Source organism: Medicago truncatula, chromosome 6 (genome assembly GCF_003473485.1).
Source record: "Medicago truncatula cultivar Jemalong A17 chromosome 6, MtrunA17r5.0-ANR, whole genome shotgun sequence".
Taxonomy (NCBI): domain Eukaryota; kingdom Viridiplantae; phylum Streptophyta; class Magnoliopsida; order Fabales; family Fabaceae; genus Medicago; species Medicago truncatula.
Window position 1 is genome coordinate 23,376,857 of NC_053047.1, and position 18,514 is coordinate 23,395,370.

An 18,514-nucleotide genomic window follows, 5' to 3' on the forward strand; every position below is an offset into this window, starting at 1 on the left:
TGAAAGTGGAAACAAACCGTCCAAACCACAAAAGGAGTCAAACAAAGCGGCGCCTATTTTGTTGGACACTCCCGAAAAACCAAAGCAACAATTTGAAGTTATTGCGGAAGATGAGGAAGATTCTATGTCACTTGATCTTCTCCAATCACTTGGTCTTTAATGAGTGGTTTTTTTGTCGGTGTTAGTTCTTTTTTTTGGTAGAAATTACACCGACGTATTTTTTGGGGTCGAAATTGTAACGCCAATTTTTTGGTGGCCAATATATAACTAATATTATGTAATTTGTATTGATATATATATATATATATATATATATATATATATATGATAATATGATTTTTATGTGGTGAAAATAATGCAATACTTATTTATAGCTTTTTAATGTTTCCGCATTTCATTTATTCGTTATTACATTCCACTTAATTTTGTTCTAATATATGATTCTTTTGTTACAAAAATTTTCAAGTGAGACATGTCTGAGGTTGCACAAATTGAAGGGCGGGTTAGGTACTCCGCGTTTAAAAAGACGGTTAAGGTTATGATAACGCCGACGGACTCTCTTGACAATTTGAAGGCACAACTTAACACTTATTTTGAGCATCTTGGTGAAAATCAATATACACGTCACTTGTTTGGTCAAATGCCATGCATAGACCTAGGAGAAGATAGAGATGAATACGCATGGAAAACGGCAAGCTATATGCCTTTGCTTATTCGCGACGACGGCGACGTCGGATTTATGTTTCGGAATATGGTGGAAGATAATATATTATATATGTATGTTCGTTCCATATGTAATTGCGTTGAATGTAAGTAGGGATTTAATTTAATGATGTGTAATAAGTAGTTTAATTATGGACACTTTGTAATGTTTTGATGAATTTCAAACGTTTGTTTAATTTTAACCAAATGTCGGTTTAATTTAATTATGAACAATTGTAAAAGATATTGTACTTATCTTCATTATGTCCGAGTTTCAATCTTGTATGAATTATTTTGCCTTTGAAAATGCTCTGGTTTAATTACAGGTAAAAACTGGCCGAAAAAATGGCTCGGAAATGTTTAGAATTATGCAGAACCCACTGTCTGCATAATCAGATTTCTTCGGCAGTTAACTACCGAGGTTTTCCTCGGCAGTTAACTGCCACCGGTTTCCTAAAATCTTCGGTAGCAAACTGCCGAAGAACATTTTGGTATTTTACTCGTGTGGCACAGCCAAACAACATGTGAGAACAGCAATTCTCCTCATGCTAATCTTTATGTTGGTAAATAAATTTAATTCTTTTATATATTATTATTACTCCTTGTTGACTTTTTACTATAAGAAAATCACAAAAAATTAAAAATATCCTTACCTCATAAAAATTCCTTTCAATCGACCCTTTGTTTCTTCTCATTCATATTAGTACTAAACAAAATCAGAAAACTCATGTTCATCATTTATCCTTCAATTTCCCAAATTCGATCCACACTCTTCCCTTCACCAGAAACCCCAAACTTATTCATGGCTATGTGTTTAAGCTTGGGTTACGATGATTACACCTTAGTTTTGGTTCACCCCATGTTTTTGTACCAGAAACTACTACTAATCTGGAGGTCGTTCCACCACAGGTATTCACTTTCTAGTTAACACCTTTGTTTGCCTCTTCCTTTTTGAGAAAAACACTTCTATTTCAGATGCAGATCCGCAGCTGTTTGGAGTAGATCTGGGCTGTTTGGAGCAGATCCGACGCTGTTGGAGGTTTGTGCCACCATTATTGCCTCTAAGTCCCCACCTTTGATGTTCTATTTCTCGGTTGGGTGAGTTTTTCACCAATATTGGGACAGTCTGTGGTTGAATAAAAAATCCCAAATTCTGTTAAGAAAACCTTAACCCCAATTCTATTTTCTAATATGTTTAATTAAAACATCTAGATTTTATTTGTGATTTAAATGTTTGTGTTTTGACTCGATTAACTGTGTTGTTTCTGTTAATGTTTTACGAGGAGACACATGACGTTTAGACCCAGATATCTTGTGTGATACGAAGCCTGTTCGCTTCTCGCCTTCATAATCTCTACAAAGTGAGTATGGGTTGTATGTTCTTGTTATTTCTCTTTTGTGCTTTATTTCTCAAATTACATAAAAACTAGGTTTATCTGTAAGTGTGATTTTTTTATGATGTGGATTTGGAGTATGGATGTGCTGGAATGTAGTAGCTTGATAGTTATAATGAGTGTATTCTCATTGCAGTTTGTTTTCTTTTTATTTCAATGAACTTGATCTATTTTCATAGCTTTTCTTTATGACATGTATCACTGTGGTTTTGTCTACTAAAAACCGTTATAGTAAATGTGTGTTGTCTTTCACTTAAGGACATTTTTGTGCATTAATGTAGGCACTTTTACAATCTATAAACAACTTGTATATTAGAGACATTGTTTTGTTTTTTGTTTATCATGTTTGTAGATTCTTCTATTCTTTCACAAGTGATTTGTAGATTCTATTCTTTGGTAGTATAAATAGTATTTTGTTTTACTTAATATGAAAGACCAGTCTATTCCTCATTAAGTGATTTGTAGATTGTAACTATTGCAGGTAATTTTTGTTAGGTTCTGCTACAATAACTGCTTGCATTTGATACTTATTATTCAGTTGGATCAGCAATTCGTACCATTGACGGTGCCATCCCCTTTTTTTTGAAAATTTCTCTCAAAAAAAAAAAAAACTACTATTATGAAAATAAAAAACAAAACAAATTTGCATCTCATTAATGCCAAGCTCATGAGGTTCTTTGGTTTGCCTCGAAATGCCACATGTCAAATGAGAAAAAAGCTGGCATATATATATTTCCTTGAGATGCCATATGTCAAATGAGAAAAAAACCTGCCATAAATATCATAGCAATGGCAGGACGAAGGTTATTACTCAATTTGGTGTTTAGAGTGATTAAAATGAGAAAATATCATAGCAATGGCACGCTAATAATGAGCAATTAAATTTTTATCACTTAAAAGAAAAAAAATGAAATAGAGCAACACACTTAATAAGAAATTTAATTGAAACGCTATTTTGTTAAAAAAAAATAATAATTTGTCTAATACCATTAATATCATTATTACGAAAATAAAAAGTAAAATATCTAACATTATTTAGTGTTTTTTTTCTTTCGAATAAACACTATTATGCGTTATTATTAATAAAAAACAAATTTGAATAATTCAATCAATTGTTTTATTTTAATCTTTGAATTCAAATATTTTAATTCAAACTATCTTTTTTAAAAGAATTTTAATTTAAACTATTTGATTAAATAATTATTGCCGATGAGGCGAGGTATAGGTATGATTTATTTATGAACTCACTGAGATGTATTCTCATTCCAATTAGTTTGCATGTTTACGGATAAGTGAACTGATAAAGCCAAGGCGAAGGAGACTTGAGGAGTTGTTCGACGTGGCAGCCTTTCTCTTAGTTTCGTTTACTTTTATTCATTAATACTTTGAAGTACGTAATTTGGGACTCCTTTAGATACTTCATATAATAAATACTATGTTTATTTGAGTTTTAAACTTGAGTTTCAGCCAGTTGCTAATACCTTAGCAGACATTCCTATATTATATTCTAGTTAATCATATGGAGTGTTACAGATTCCATTTAAGTGAACAAAATAGCCCAAACATGACAAATTCAGATTTGGTATAATCACAAATTCACACCGTCAGCACATCATTGACCATTGAACCAAGGTTGAGGATTTAGATTTTAAGTTCAACATTTTAGAGCTTTGGGAAAAAAATATATTCTGCTTGTTTTCTGCAATCTTCGATTTTGATCTAACAATTATCATATATAAAGATATTTATAATTCATTATTTATATCTATCAGACAAGGGTACTTTTCATTATTATCACTTCCTACTTTCGGTGGAGGATATCATAATAGCAACCCTGAGGACTTCACGTCTCTCAATTAATATGTAATCACAATAATCTATTATTGAAATAAAATTTTAAAATAGTGGTTAATTGTGCAATTCGTTAATCAAAATAGTATCTAATATATAAATTATTTTGTTAATATTGTCATATAAGTCATTCAATATACCTATTATTGTCATATCAACCCTCACAAATACTTTTTTTAGTGTCCGTCATAAATACTTAGTTATTTTCATTTCAGTTCATATATAAAAAGAATTATTGTGAGTATTGAAAGATTATTTTAGCGTCAATGACTATTTTGATTAATAGAGTGCAAAATCAGAGATTATTTTGATACATTGAAGGACTATAATAACTACTCATTACATATTCAGAGACCAAAGTAACTGTTATCCCTTATTATATTTATAACTTTTTTACACTTGAGTGAGGATAATATTTGTTTGGTTCTTAAAAATTAGAGACAACATACTATCTTTGTAATTTATGTGGACAACATACTTTTGTATCCCTTCCTTGGCCCTCCTTATTTTGTTGTATGTATGATACTTTTCCTACATTCACATTTCACAATCACAACCACTCTCAAACTCTCCAAAAAAAATTCATTCGATCTTCAGATATGCTAATTGCCTTGTGTGTCTCTTTTTGAAGGATGGCTGAACAAATTCCATACGGTGTTGCTACAAGTCTCGTTAACAGGTCTGACACTTTATTTTCAACACTTTATCTATTTTTTTAGTTCAAGTTAAAATAGTTTAACCGACGAATATATATATCATACAAGCTTGTTTACTGAATATTTTCTCTTCATAGGTTGGCTTCTGCAGCCTTTCGTGAAATTGGACGAATTTATGGTGTCATGGATGAACTGGAAAGGCTTAAGAAGACAGTTGAATCCATCAAAGCTGTGCTCCTTGATGCTGAAGACAAACAAGAGCAAAGTCATGCTGTACAACTCTGGGTTAGAAGGCTCAACGACCTGCTTCTTCCTGCAGATGATTTGATAGATGAATTTTTTATTGAAGATATGATACACAAAAGGGATAAAGCTCATAAGAACAAAGTGAAACAGGTATTTCATTCCTTCTCACCAAGCAGAACTGCTTTTCGCCGTAAAATGGCTCATGAGATTGAAAAAATACAAAGAAGTTTTAAAGATGTTGAGAAAGATATGTCTTATTTGAAACTTAACTCCAATGTTGTGGTGGTTGCGAAAACTAACAATGTAAGGAGGGAAACTTGCTCTTATGTGTTAGAATCTGAGATCATTGGAAGAGAAGATGATAAAAACAAGATTATAAGCTTGTTGAGGCAATCACATGAACATCAGAATGTCTCATTGGTTGCTATTGTTGGTATTGGTGGTTTGGGAAAGACAGCTCTTGCTCAACTGGTATACAAAGATGGTGAAGTGAAAAATTTGTTTGAAAAGCATATGTGGGTATGTGTCTCAGATAACTTTGATTTCAAAACTATTCTGAAGAACATGGTTGCGTTATTAACCAAAGAGGACGTTGTAAATAAGACATTAGAAGAGTTGCAAAGTATGCTTCAAGTCAATTTAACTGGTAAGAGATACTTGTTAGTTCTCGACGACGTTTGGAATGAGAGTTTTGAAAAGTGGGATCAATTGAGGCCTTATTTGATGTGTGGTGCTCAAGGCAGTAAGGTTGTAATGACAACACGCAGTAAGATTGTGGCAGATACAATGAGTGTAAGTGACCAACATGTTTTGAGAGGTTTAACTCCAGAAGAATCATGGGTTTTGTTCAAGAATATTACCTTTGGGGATGTTACTGTTGGAGTGAACCAACCTCTTGAATCAATTGGTAAGAAGATAGTAGAAAAGTGCAAAGGAGTTCCGTTAGCAATTAGATCACTAGGAGGCATATTACGAGGTGAAAGTAAAGAAAGTGAATGGATCAATGTCTTACAAGGAGAATTTTGGAAATTGTGTGATCGTGAAAATAGCATCATGCCGGTCCTAAAATTGAGTTACCAGAACTTATCACCTCAACAAAGGCAATGTTTTGCTTATTGCTCTTTATTTCCTCAGGATTGGGAATTTGAGAAGGATGAGTTAATTCAAATGTGGATGGCACAAGGTTATCTTGGTTGTTCAGTTGAAAAGCAATGCATGAAAGATGTTGGTAATCAATTTGTAAAAATTTTCTTGAAGAATTCATTCTTCCAAGATGCAGATTTGAATGTTCATGGTGATGTAACTGGTTTTAAAATGCATGATTTAATGCATGATCTTGCAACACAAGTAGCTGGCAATGATTGTTGTTACTTGGATTCAAGTAAGGCAAAAAAATGTTTAGGAAGACCCGTGCATGTATTAGTGGAATATGATGCCTTGTGTTTGTTGGAATCCCTGGATTCAAGTAGGTTGCGGACTTTGATTGTGATGAGTTACAATGACTATAAATTCCGTCGACCAGAAATATCGGTTTTTCGAAATTTGAAATACTTGCGCTTTTTGAAAATGGAATCTTGTAGTCGCCAGGGAGTTGGTTTCATTGAAAAATTGAAGCATTTAAGGCATCTTGACTTGCGCAACTATGATTCAGGAGAAAGTCTTTCCAAATCTATCGGCAATCTTGTTTGTTTACAGACCATAAAATTGAATGATTCTGTGGTAGATTCTCCAGAAGTTGTTTCAAAATTAATTAATTTGAGACACCTTACGATAAATCATGTGACCTTCAAAGACAAGACACCGTCTGGATTTAGAAAATTGAGCATACAACAACCCAAGGGTCTGTCTTTGTCCAATTGGCTCTCTCCAGTCACAAATATAATTGAATTATGTCTTTATAACTGCCAAGATTTACGATATCTCCCACCATTGGAACGCCTTCCATTCCTTAAGTCACTTGATTTAAGATGGCTTAATCAATTGGAGTACATATATTACGAGGAGCCTATTCTTCATGAATCATTCTTCCCATCTTTGGAGATCCTAAACTTTTTTGAATGTTGGAAGCTGAAGGGATGGAGGAGGATGGGAGATGATTTGAATGATATTAACTCTTCGCATCATCTCTTCTTGCCTCACTTTCCTTGTCTTTCTAAATTGGTAATTGTTAGGTGCAAAATGTTGACTTTCATGCCTACTTTTCCAAACATTAAGAAGAAATTAGAATTGTGGAGTTGCAGTGCAGAGATATTGGAAGCAACACTAAATATAGCAGAGTCACAATATTCAATTGGCTTCCCTCCTCTTTCCATACTCAAATCCTTCCATATTATTGAAACCATTATGGGTATGGAAAATGTCCCAAAGGATTGGTTGAAAAATCTTACTTCTCTCGAGAATCTTGACTTAGACTCTTTGTCAAGTCAACAATTTGAAGTAATTGAAATGTGGTTTAAAGATGACCTCATTTGTCTTCCTTCCCTCCAAAAAATCCAAATTAGAACTTGTCGTTTAAAGGCATTACCAGATTGGATATGCAACATCTCATCACTTCAGCATCTTGCGGTGTACGGGTGCGAAAGTTTGGTAGATCTGCCTGAAGGAATGCCACGTCTTACAAACTTACACACCTTAGAAATCATTGGCTGTCCAATCTCATATTATTATGATGAATTCCTGAGAAAAACAGGTGCAACTTGGTCTAAAATTGCTCACATCCCAAAAATCATCACACGTTGAAGTCAGAAAGGTACCGGCCCCTGTTGAAGTCAGAAAGGTACCGACTATTATTTATTTTATCTCTGTTGTTTATAATTTTATTTTTTAAAAAGTAAAATGGATTCCATTATTTTTTATTGAAACGCTTTTTAATTTTTTGTTGTTGTACAAAAAAAAAATACTGAGATGTCAAAGACTTTTTAATATTTCTGAATATCCATAGTTTTGTACACCACTTATTTAGGAACTTTGGTTGTTTATTCTTTAATAACATTTTAAATATTGATATACTCCATAAGATTTAAAAATATGCAATATTGTTACTTGTATGCCATATTTTTTTTTCGTTTTTTATACTCTTAAAACTGATCTATTCCAATATTCATACACTATCATACTGATTAAATTTGTTCTTGTGTTAAGCTAGCTGGCTCAATAAAAGACATGGAAGACTGGAGGAGATGCGTGAAGATGGATTTTCTGAATGATTATTAGTGAATTTTCTTGTTTTTGTTTTGTTAACGTTATTTTTTATTTGCTCATAAGAGGATGATTGATCACGGGTTCTCTTTGTTAAGAGTTCTTTTTTATCTGTTGTTTTCTCTGTACTCTTTTTTCCTGAAAAGGTTTTTAACGAGGCAGATTGTGTGTGCTCACTTGGTTATTTTGACTTGTATTTTGGTCTAGTCCCCAATACTTTTGTATCTTTATTTTCTTTTTATTTAATAATATTTATAAAGTATTGCAAATTATATATGATAGCCAAAACGTGTCAACATAGTTAGGATGCCTTAGTTTGTCATACGATGCTATTGCATTTTTTTTTTTTTTGTTTTTTAAAAATTGAAATAAGAGTCTGACTAGAAATTTTTCAAAAGTAGTCTTCTTGTGTTGAGTTCTAACTGGTGGATGGACATTAGTTTTGACTTTATCATATTGCTAGACCATATATTAGTTTGGATTTTGTTATCTTTTTTTATCATTTGAGTCTCTTCAATATTTTCATTTGGTCGAAAAAAGTTTTTTCAATAGAGGACTATAATTAAGAGGCTCAAGAGTTTGGAGCTTATTTGACAATTCTAGTTCTAATTGTTGGATGGTTGTGAAGATTTGTCCATTGTTTGACTTGGAATGGGAGGTAGTGATGCATCACTCTTACCATGAAGCCAATCAATGTGCTGATGTCTCGACAAACTTCGGATACTTGAATGCCGATCACATAAACTGTGATATCAGTCCTGCATCCAAATCTGAACCAACTCCAATTACCTACTAAAAGTTGCAGGTTACCCCAATTCCACATCAAAGAAACTAGCTCCAATGCCCCATTCAACTACAATAGATCAAATAACTTAAAAATAGACCAAACCAGTCCTTGAAATAGGACCCCAGATAATACAACGGTTGTCCAATCTATAGTCACACGGTTCGCAATTTGTTTTAGTGTGGCGAAAATATAAAACAGTACAATAGTATAATTGGTTCTGAATGCGCATCTTTGCACTATTAATTTCAATGAAACAGTACAATAGTATAACTTTCTTGGAATTCAAATACACACATTACATAGATATTACTAGTACATAGTATTAATTGGAGCAGAATAATTAAGTTCTAAACAGAGGAGGTAAAATCAACTTGAAATGCTTTTGCAAAATCAAATCCCAAACAAATCAAAACCTTATCGTTAATACGAACCATTGCATTAGCCCCAATAATATTCCAAAACACATTCCCATTCTGCAACACTCTTCAACCAAAAGGCCTCAAAAAGGCCTTCTTGTATCTCAAAATGGCAATACTCTTCAACCAAAAGCAAAATTGTGAGTAACTTCAATCCTGTTTGCCAATCTGTCCAAAAATTAACACTCAAAGGAAAGTTTGTGATCACCTTGAATCAAAAGAAATCAATACCTGGGAAATTCATTTCTGTTCAGATTTATAGTGGCACAGAAGTTTATCCTAGTAAGTACATTTTACACACTAACACTGTCAATGTTCTTTTTATTGAAAAAAATTAATTTAGTTTATCCTTAGCTCACAAATTCAAATCATATTTTTTATTCAAATTGTAAGAATTTGATTTGGTCCCAAAATTTACAAAATGACAAATTAGTCCATGTAATTAAAGAATGTAAATCAATGTAGTCATCTGTCAACAATTCAATTAATTCAGAAAAAATCTGAATCACATAATAGAAATCAACTAAAGTTGTAAACCAATTTCTACAAGCATAATCCAAATGAGCTGCTCTAAACAAATCGCCCCGACTGCTCCAATTTTTATGACCAAAATAATGATTCGCTGATATAATACTAAATTTCATGGTTGGGCCCTTACGTTTATTTTAAGTTTCAAGTCGGTCCCTTACATTTAAGACGTGGCTAACAAAGACGTAAACATAGTCCCAAACACCAAAATAATTACTATTTCATACTTATTCTAATTATTATTAAATAAATTATATAATAAAATAATACACCACATAAATCATCCAAAAATCACATATATATAAATATATGCATATATACTCCGCACAAATCACAAAGCATCATATATAATAATATATACTCCACATAGTTTAAAATTAATTAAATAAATCACTAGGGCGTTACATATTACCTTAATGTTGAATATCGCAATTAAAACTACAACGGAATTGCAGCATATTAACATGCTTTCATTCAGAAATGTTTATTTAAATATATAGATATAGACTAGGCTTAATAGTAATATTGAAATTAAGTTTCATTCTTTGATTCATGTATCTCCATTGAAAACTTTAGGTCCATCAACTGAGAGCAGGCCAAAAGCAACAAATTTTGATATATATGTTCCTTCAGATGAGATATTTAGCCCTAACAAATTGAAGGAGATCAAATCAAATTCTATCCAAGCCATTGTACATTTACTATCTTCAAAGACAGAATCATTACCTCAACAAAGTTCTAGAAGCTTTCAATCATTTGAAGAGATACTTGACATGCTCTCTAGCAATAGAAACCAAACAATAGAAGGATTGATCAGAGACAACTTAAAGAAATTGGTACCAAATAAGTACTTAAAGAAAGTAACTCGGTCAATCAAGGAAAACCATTGGCATGTTTCTATTCCTCGAATCATACATGGTAAAAGAATTAGTTTCACAAAGGTTAACTTTGATATACTTAAAGAATTTAGACAGTGAACAAATCATGTGTGACTTTCAAAGTAGTTATGATTAAAGTTAAACGTTTTTAATGATCTGACGACTATGAATGACTGTATGTGTAAAAATATCTTTACACTGATTGTAATTTAATGTCAATAAGCCTTTGATGGTAAAAGTAGTTCTTAACTTAAACGATGAAGAATTTGTGTTCTGTCTGACCTATTAATTAATGCAAAATAATTTATGACATTTTCTGAGATGTCTTATGCATTTCAGAAAAAGAATGGGCTTGGAATGATGACATGGAGTTTGGAAGACAAATGCTTGCAGGAATGCATCCTGTCCGAATCCAGTGCTTGATGGTACTTCATACACTCATGAACTATGCTCTAGAAATATTTTGTTATCGTGTATAATATACAACAATAAATTTGTGTAATTCGTCTCTTAAGTTTTCTCACAAAGTTATTTAAACTCACAATTTTGGCCTAATTGTCCTTGGTTGCTATACATAACTTTCAGACATTTCCACCTCAAAACAAATTTGGAGTACAGAGTTCAATTTAAGCAATCAATCATAGAACAGATGCTTGAAGGATGGACGCTTCCTCAAGTAAGTAACAACTGTCCAGAACACTTGAATTTCAAGACTCCAGTCAATTTTTATTTTAGATTTTATTAGAAATGATGTAAATGTCTAACGTTTGTAACTTACGAGACCAAAATGGAACAAAAAAAAAAAAAAAACAGATAAAGTGAACCATCATGAAAAACACTTGAGGGATTAAAAGTGTAATTCAGCCAAAACATTAATATGCATGTAATTAGTACCTGTGAGTAGTTAATGTGTCCTTCTTGTAATGTACTCCATCCTAGGATGAAAATCTTATTTTAATTCTCTCTCTTTCGCCACAAAATTGTGTTTAGGCTTTGGAACAAGGAAGAATATTCATGTTGGACCACCTTGACTATCTCATGCCATACTTGAACAGAATAAATGCAAATGGGGTATCTGCTTATGCATCAAGGACACTTCTATTCTTAAGAAGTGATGGCATGCTTAAGCCACTGGCAATAGAACTCAGCTTGCCGGGATCATCTCTAGCTCTTGAAATCCAAAGAGTTTTTCTTCCATCAAAGCAAGGGACACAAGCAGCACTTTGGCAGCTTGCTAAAGCTCATGTTTTAGCTAATGATAATTTTTACCATATACTAGTAAGCCATTGGTGATACTTTATGAAGTCAAAGAGATTATTTCCCCTTTTAAGTGGTTTAAATAAAGTGCACATGTACAACTGGAATAGTTTAACAATTAAACATGGGATTGTAGATTTGATCATGTTTATATATGAAATTTAATTATTGAATTACAGTGTTATTTATGCCATCTAATAATTCTGCAATGAAAAGTTTTTCAGGTTATACACACATGCAGTTGTTGAACCATTTATCCTTGCTACCAAAAGAAGGCTAAGTGAAATGCATCCAATCCATCGAATATTGAATCCTCATTTCAAAGACACCATGCATATAAATGCCTTGACTAGACTTATCCTTATTAACTCTGGAGGAATTCTTGAGAGAATGTTATTTCCTGGTGAAACCTGTATGCAAATAACCTGTGATCTCTATAAAGAGTGGAAATTTACTGAACAAGGACTACCTGCTGATCTAATCAAAAGGTACAATAGAACTATTAGCTAGTTATAGACAATATTTAAATTTTCATGGCATATTTCTCTAATTTCGTTACCATGATATGGTTGATCTTGTTTACGATTTCATGTTTTAGGATAAAAATTACAGGTTTCTAATAGGAACGTAGGTATTTTGGGCTGCCTAAGGATGCTCGGTGGTGGATTGTGGTTTCGTTTTTTCTTTTTGATAGCTAGCTTTTAATAGAGAGTTTTCCTAGTTCTTATATACTTATCAATTGGTATCATACTTAGTTGCCGATGGCTCGGAAAGGGCTACCGAGTTATCGAGATTCAGGATAATGACTCATGATTCAAGAAGGAATTCATGTCCAAATAGATACGCACTTAAGATTCGTATCGATTGGGTTCAATTTAGTATCAAAACGAGATTCGACTAGCATGTATTGTAAGATACTGATAACCGCGAATTGATTTTGCAGGAGCATGGCTTTAGAAGACCAAGATGAGAACAACTCAACTGGGATTCAACTTCTCATGTTGGACTATCCCTATGCTATTGATGGACTTGAAATATGGGTTGCCATCAAATCATGGGTCAGGGACTTCATCTCATTCTTCTACAAAGACAATGAAGCCATCATAGCTGATACTGAACTCCAAGTATGGTGGTCAGATATTCGAACTATAGGCCACGGCGACAACCACAATGAGACATGGTGGTATCAAATGACAACACTCTCAGACCTTGTAGAAACGCTAACAACTCTCATATGGATTTCTGCGGCGCGTCATGCAGTTATAAAACACCAAAAACATGCACAAAATGGTAATTACCCTCCTAATTATCCTACACTATGTAGAAAGTTCATTCCACTAGAAGGAACAGTTGAGTTTGGTGAGTTCCTCAAGGATCCTGATAAATTCTTCATGAAGATGTTTCCTGATAGGTTTGAGATGAGTCTTGGTTTGACATTGGTAGATTTTCTATCAAAAAACAGTTATGATGAAGTGTACTTGTTGAGATGTCAACCATCACATGGTTGGATAGACAATGAAATTGTTCTCAACAGATTTGCTGAGTTCAAAGAAGAACTTAAGGAGATTCAGATAAGGGTTTTTGCAAAGAAACAAAGATCCAAAGCTTAAGAATAGGCGCGGCCTTGCAAAAATTGATCACAATATTTTGTATCCTAAGATGCCTAGTTCTGGATCAAGAAGATGGAATCATGGGAAGAGGAGTGTCTTATAACATATCAAGTTAATTTGTTCATAGAATTTGTGTTCTCTAACTCTGCTTGCCATTAGTAATATGTAATCTCTCACTCTCTTTTCTTATTTTTGTCTTTAACTCTCCTTTCCTCGGACAAGAGAGCCATGATAGTTTGGAGTCCGCCCAAAAAGTAAGTAAACTTTGGCCAATGATTAATCCAGCCAGTATTCGTACTTGAATTCTCCCTGAGCGATTGTAGTTATATGTATGTGTTAAACTCTAACTCTTAACAAATAGTTCTAACCATCATGGAAAAATTTATCAAAAATCCAATTTTCAAAACACCACATATGTGATAAAATTGAACAATATCCTAAAACAATATATTCAATTAGTATATTATTAAGATAATCATGCGACAAACCATCTAAAACAATGCATGGTTGTTAACTATTCAAAATGTAATGCCTAATGATAGAACCAACAACTGTCACTATCAAATTTAAGCTTATTTTTGCACTGGCCTAAATTTTTGTTTTGGTTAAATACCGTAGACAGATTTGCATTTGGTCATTTACTGTGCCATGCAGTTTTACATCTCAACCGTCCAATCTCAAATTATCGATCGAGATTTATTTAAGATGATTTGTTATTGTATATTCTGAACCGTCCAATCTCAAATCGATGAAAAAAAGTCTATTAATCTAATTGCCATAACCTTACTTCAAACATGAAAATTTGGAAACATTTAAATCTAGCAGTAATATAATGTCAACATATACATATACCCACAAATCATCTATATAGTTCATGGAATATCCATAGCAGTATCACTGTCTCTCATATTGGGGATCCAGCCAGAAAACGTTTATAAAAATCCAATGCCTCTTGTGGTTTGTATTCTGGAACAGTATGTCCAGCTCCCTGTACCAATGCAATCAAATAAATATTTTCAGGGCTTGAACCAGGTACATCCGAAGCTAAGACTTGTTTTTTCACAGATTAAACCAACTCCTTGGAATTCTTAACTAGTATTATCTTTGGTTTTCATATTCTATTTATTTTTTCATGATTTGTTTTCCAATTTAATCAGGATTCATTAATAAGAAACCGGTATTAGTATTAAAAAAAGTCAACAATTAGCATAAATAAGAGCTAATGCTAATCTTTTATAATTGGAAAATGCTAGATATCAAGAATGATTTTATAAGAAAGATCCAAGAATGACATAGCACAATAATCACCTTTAGATTTCAGTCTCATTTATTAATCTTTCATAAAAAAAAATACATAACACCCACTACCCCATGATTTCCGGCCAGGATGAGATTTTATTGGCTAACATTAATTTCAAGACTATTTCTTGATAAAATTTAAGGGTGATTATTCTGCCATGTCATTCTTGAAATTTTTTTGATAAAATCTTTCTTGATATATAGCATTGCTCTTTATAATTAAGCATGGTCCTAATTCAAAGTCTTTATACTTTCTCTGTCTCCTCCTTAGCTCCTTTTAATTCTTATGCTCTCAAATGCCGTAATCCACACACACACACGCAATACATACCTTTATGGTCAGAAAAGTAAGATTATGGTCATATCCTTGAGTATACCTGCAGCAAATAAAAGTAATTAACTCAATTTCTAACCAAGATTGGTATTTTATACTAAATATACATTGTGAAAAAAGTTTACAGAAATGATACTTGGACCCACAAATATGACGACAACAATTTGGATGGTTAACTTAACACCGTCTAGATATGTGGTTAATTACGTTTAGTGCATGGCTGATTAGCATAGTGTCAAAACTCATTAATTATCCGCTGAATGTAATTAACCATGATATTTACATGTTCAAATATAAATGAAATCTATTATAACCATCCAAAGTATGTTTTATACATGATTTTCAGGTTTTTTAAATATATGATATTGATTAATCACAATTTGTGTTCAAATATACATCTGAAAATCATGAGTGATAACATTGCGCCATTGGGCAATGGTTGAACCATGAAAAATAACGACTGTGAAAAATGCATCCAAAAGCAGAACCCTGTCAGCCGCAATGGCTGCGACATCGAGAAGAGCAGGCTCAGGACCAGAATGGAATGAATAAATCAATGAAGGCTGAACCATGACGACAGAGTTAGTAACATTTTCCCGGTTTAAAATCATTCTAGAGTAAGCAGTCTCGTCTGGGCTGTTGTTGAAGACCTACAATTATATAATTAATGGAAAAAATAAATACTCTGCAAGTAGAAATATAGCAGCACGAAATATCAACAATGAAAAACTTTATAAGAGGTCTGAAAACACAAAACGAATACCTGAACAAACTGAGAACGTCGTAAGTGAAACATAAATTGTGGGAATATTGACAACCTGGGAGACAAACTAAATGAAGATGGGGTTTCTTTTTGAAAATCTCCGAGACAGGAACACAAATTTATCAATGCCTTGTCCAACCATCTGATAGGATCAAATTCAGCCTGATACAGAAATTGCACCATCACAGGGTGTCAAAACAACGACATTTTTCATAAGCAGGCACAAAAAACATATCAAGCTATTCAGTGAGAGAGAAAAGCAGGTCCACAGTTCTCACAACTATGGATGTGTCATAAACAAACTGGCAAAGAATACTTCTGTGTCAATGTACTAGTCAACAATTCAACAATATAATACAAAAGTGTAATCTGTAATGGGTTCTGATTCACTGAATTCCATTATTCATGTTCCACTGGAATAATCAATTTACAGAAGAATAATCCATAATAATCCAAGTAAGAGAAATGGTGCAGAAAAAGTGTGTGTGTGTGTGTGTGAGTGTGCGCGCGCAAGCGTGCGTGTGTGTGTGTGTGTAGAGAGAGAGCCTTTTTAAAATTATTCTTAACTGGTGTATGAAAATAAACTTCTGCAAGAGAAACAAAAACCAATGACTTGGATTATATACAGCTAAATACATGTCGAACAGGCTAAGATACAATTATCCAAAATACAATTAAAAAGAAGCAGAAAATATCCAGCACTCACCTCCGTTTCCATTTGTGAAAGACACTTGGCGTGCCATGACTATAGCAGCTGCTTCTTGGTCAAATCCAGAAATCAAATCCTACAAAATTTTACATATAACTGATATAAAACATTGATGAATTCCAGAAAATGAATTTAATGATGAATTTATTAAAAACAAGTGGGAAAAAAATTGTAATTACAGTAATGAATAGAGTGATCATGTTACTAGATAAATCATATCATACTATCGTTAACTAATTGTAAAAGTTAATGAACATAAAACTAGCATTGGTCATTATCCAAACACAATAAACATAAAACTCCAATTCAACAAAGAAATGAGTAAAATAAAAAGGGCAATTAAAGAAAAATTGTGTATAAATAACCCAAAATAAGCTCAAAATGATGTCTCTATCAATTTTCCTGAACTACTGATAAATATGCAATTGAATAAAAAGGGCAATTAAGGTGGCTGTTGATATCATTATTATTTGCTTTTTATCCTACTATGTTAACAGGAAATAGTCCTTCAGTAATTAGAAATAGAATCCTACTATAATGGTTGTCGACTATGAAGCACGGATACGGACACGGACACCGGACACGACATGGACACGACACGCCGACACAGCTAATTTTTTTAGAAAATCACAAAATGCAGTGTAATTATATGTGTCGGTGTCGTGTCGGTGTCAGACACGACACATGTCTGACACGGGGACACGCCTTATCCAAGGAGTGTCCGTGCTTCATAGGTTGTCGACTACTCACCGTGTATATACCATTTAACTGGTTTCATGTTCTAGACCACCTTCGACAATGTTTAAAATTACGTCTGATCAACTCCAAAATCATCTTATAGTCTGCCGTCTATCTTTTTTCCTCATTCCTTAACCCTAAAATCTGGTACACAAATGTAACTGGTACTGCTCACCGAATATAAATGAGTCGTATCTTATCTAACAATAATAAATTTGTGCATACAATAGATTGTCCCCATTAATCAGGTGAGAATTGTTTGGTAAAATTAGCTCTTGAAGTGACTATAGATATAAAATGACATAAAAGGACATACTTGTTTAATTTTTTTTAATATCATATATATATTTTTATTACTTAACACATTTATTTTTAAATATTTAAATATATTTTAAATTATTTTCATCTCCAAAATAATAAATGTATTTATGAATTCAATCGAATTTTCTTATTTGACAATTTTTATTTTATTTTTATGAATTTTATTTAACTAAATTTGCTTCACTATTATAAATTTTATATAAAATTATATATTATACGAATTATGAGCAAAGTAAAAAAAAACAAAAAAGTGGACAAGAAAATTTAAAAAGCCATGCATGGTAAACATGGTTAGTTCAAGAAGATAGTGAGTAGTTTTTTTTTATTATAATAAAATAAAATATAATTAAGAAAAGGTTAAAATGGGAAGAAAGTATAAAAAGCTAGAAGCTATAAGCTAAAAAGCTACTTAGATTAGCTTCTTAAAAAACGCTATAAGCTAGTGAGAAAAGCTTTTTACCAAACACATCTCATTTTATCAAAACAAGCTTATAAGCTAGTCCAACAAGCTATAAGCTAGCTTTTTTGTGTTACCAAACACAGCCTAAGTTGGGGCAATGTATTTAGTGGTGCAAACTAAGGCTCCGTTTGATAAAAATAAGCTAGAAGCTAGCTGATAGCTTATAGCTGAAAAGCTTGCTTATTAAAAATAATGTGTTTGGTAAAATTAGCTGTTGAAGTGACTGATAAGTATAAAATAACATAAAAGGACATTTTTTTTTTTAATATACATATAGACACACACATTTTTTTGTAATGTATTTATTTTTTAATATTTTTAATTATAGTTAAATATGTTTTTGGTCCTATAAATATTCAAACTTTTG

General features: G+C 32.5%; 3 protein-coding genes across 9 annotated transcripts; 2 read left to right on the forward strand and 1 right to left on the reverse strand.

Annotated features, from left to right (window-relative positions):
* The first annotated feature begins 1,356 nt into the window (after positions 1-1,356).
* On the forward strand, positions 1,357-8,306 carry LOC25497080 (disease resistance protein RGA2). Of its 7 annotated transcripts, none has more exons than XM_024786283.2 (5): positions 1,357-1,611; positions 1,678-2,063; positions 4,579-4,626; positions 4,741-7,625; positions 7,991-8,306. In XM_024786283.2, the coding sequence occupies exons 3-4, from the start codon at positions 4,580-4,582 to the stop codon at positions 7,586-7,588; spliced, it is 2,895 nt and encodes a 964-aa protein (XP_024642051.2). In that variant the 5' UTR covers positions 1,357-1,611; positions 1,678-2,063; position 4,579; the 3' UTR covers positions 7,589-7,625; positions 7,991-8,306. The 7 variants fall into 7 exon arrangements, with proteins under 7 accessions (XP_024642051.2, XP_013452282.2, XP_024642055.2 ...); XM_013596828.3 differs by having other exon boundaries at positions 7,995-8,306; XM_024786287.2 differs by having other exon boundaries at positions 4,741-7,598.
* A 2,951-nt stretch (positions 8,307-11,257) lies between these two features.
* Positions 11,258-13,523, forward strand: LOC25497081 (linoleate 9S-lipoxygenase A). The gene is made up of 4 exons (XM_024785508.2): positions 11,258-11,332; positions 11,647-11,945; positions 12,138-12,401; positions 12,857-13,523. Exons 1-4 carry the CDS (start codon positions 11,306-11,308, stop codon positions 13,521-13,523), a joined length of 1,257 nt encoding a protein of 418 aa, XP_024641276.2. The 5' UTR covers positions 11,258-11,305.
* A 787-nt stretch (positions 13,524-14,310) lies between these two features.
* Positions 14,311-17,574, reverse strand: LOC25497082 (protein transport protein SEC23). Its single transcript, XM_024785509.2, has 5 exons — positions 17,379-17,574; positions 16,626-16,704; positions 15,920-16,081; positions 15,154-15,806; positions 14,311-14,511 (listed from the first exon to the last, which is right to left on the reverse strand). Exons 2-4 carry the CDS (start codon positions 16,635-16,637, stop codon positions 15,543-15,545), a joined length of 438 nt encoding a protein of 145 aa, XP_024641277.1. The 5' UTR covers positions 16,638-16,704; positions 17,379-17,574; the 3' UTR covers positions 14,311-14,511; positions 15,154-15,542.
* Between the last annotated feature and the right edge of the window lie 940 nt (positions 17,575-18,514).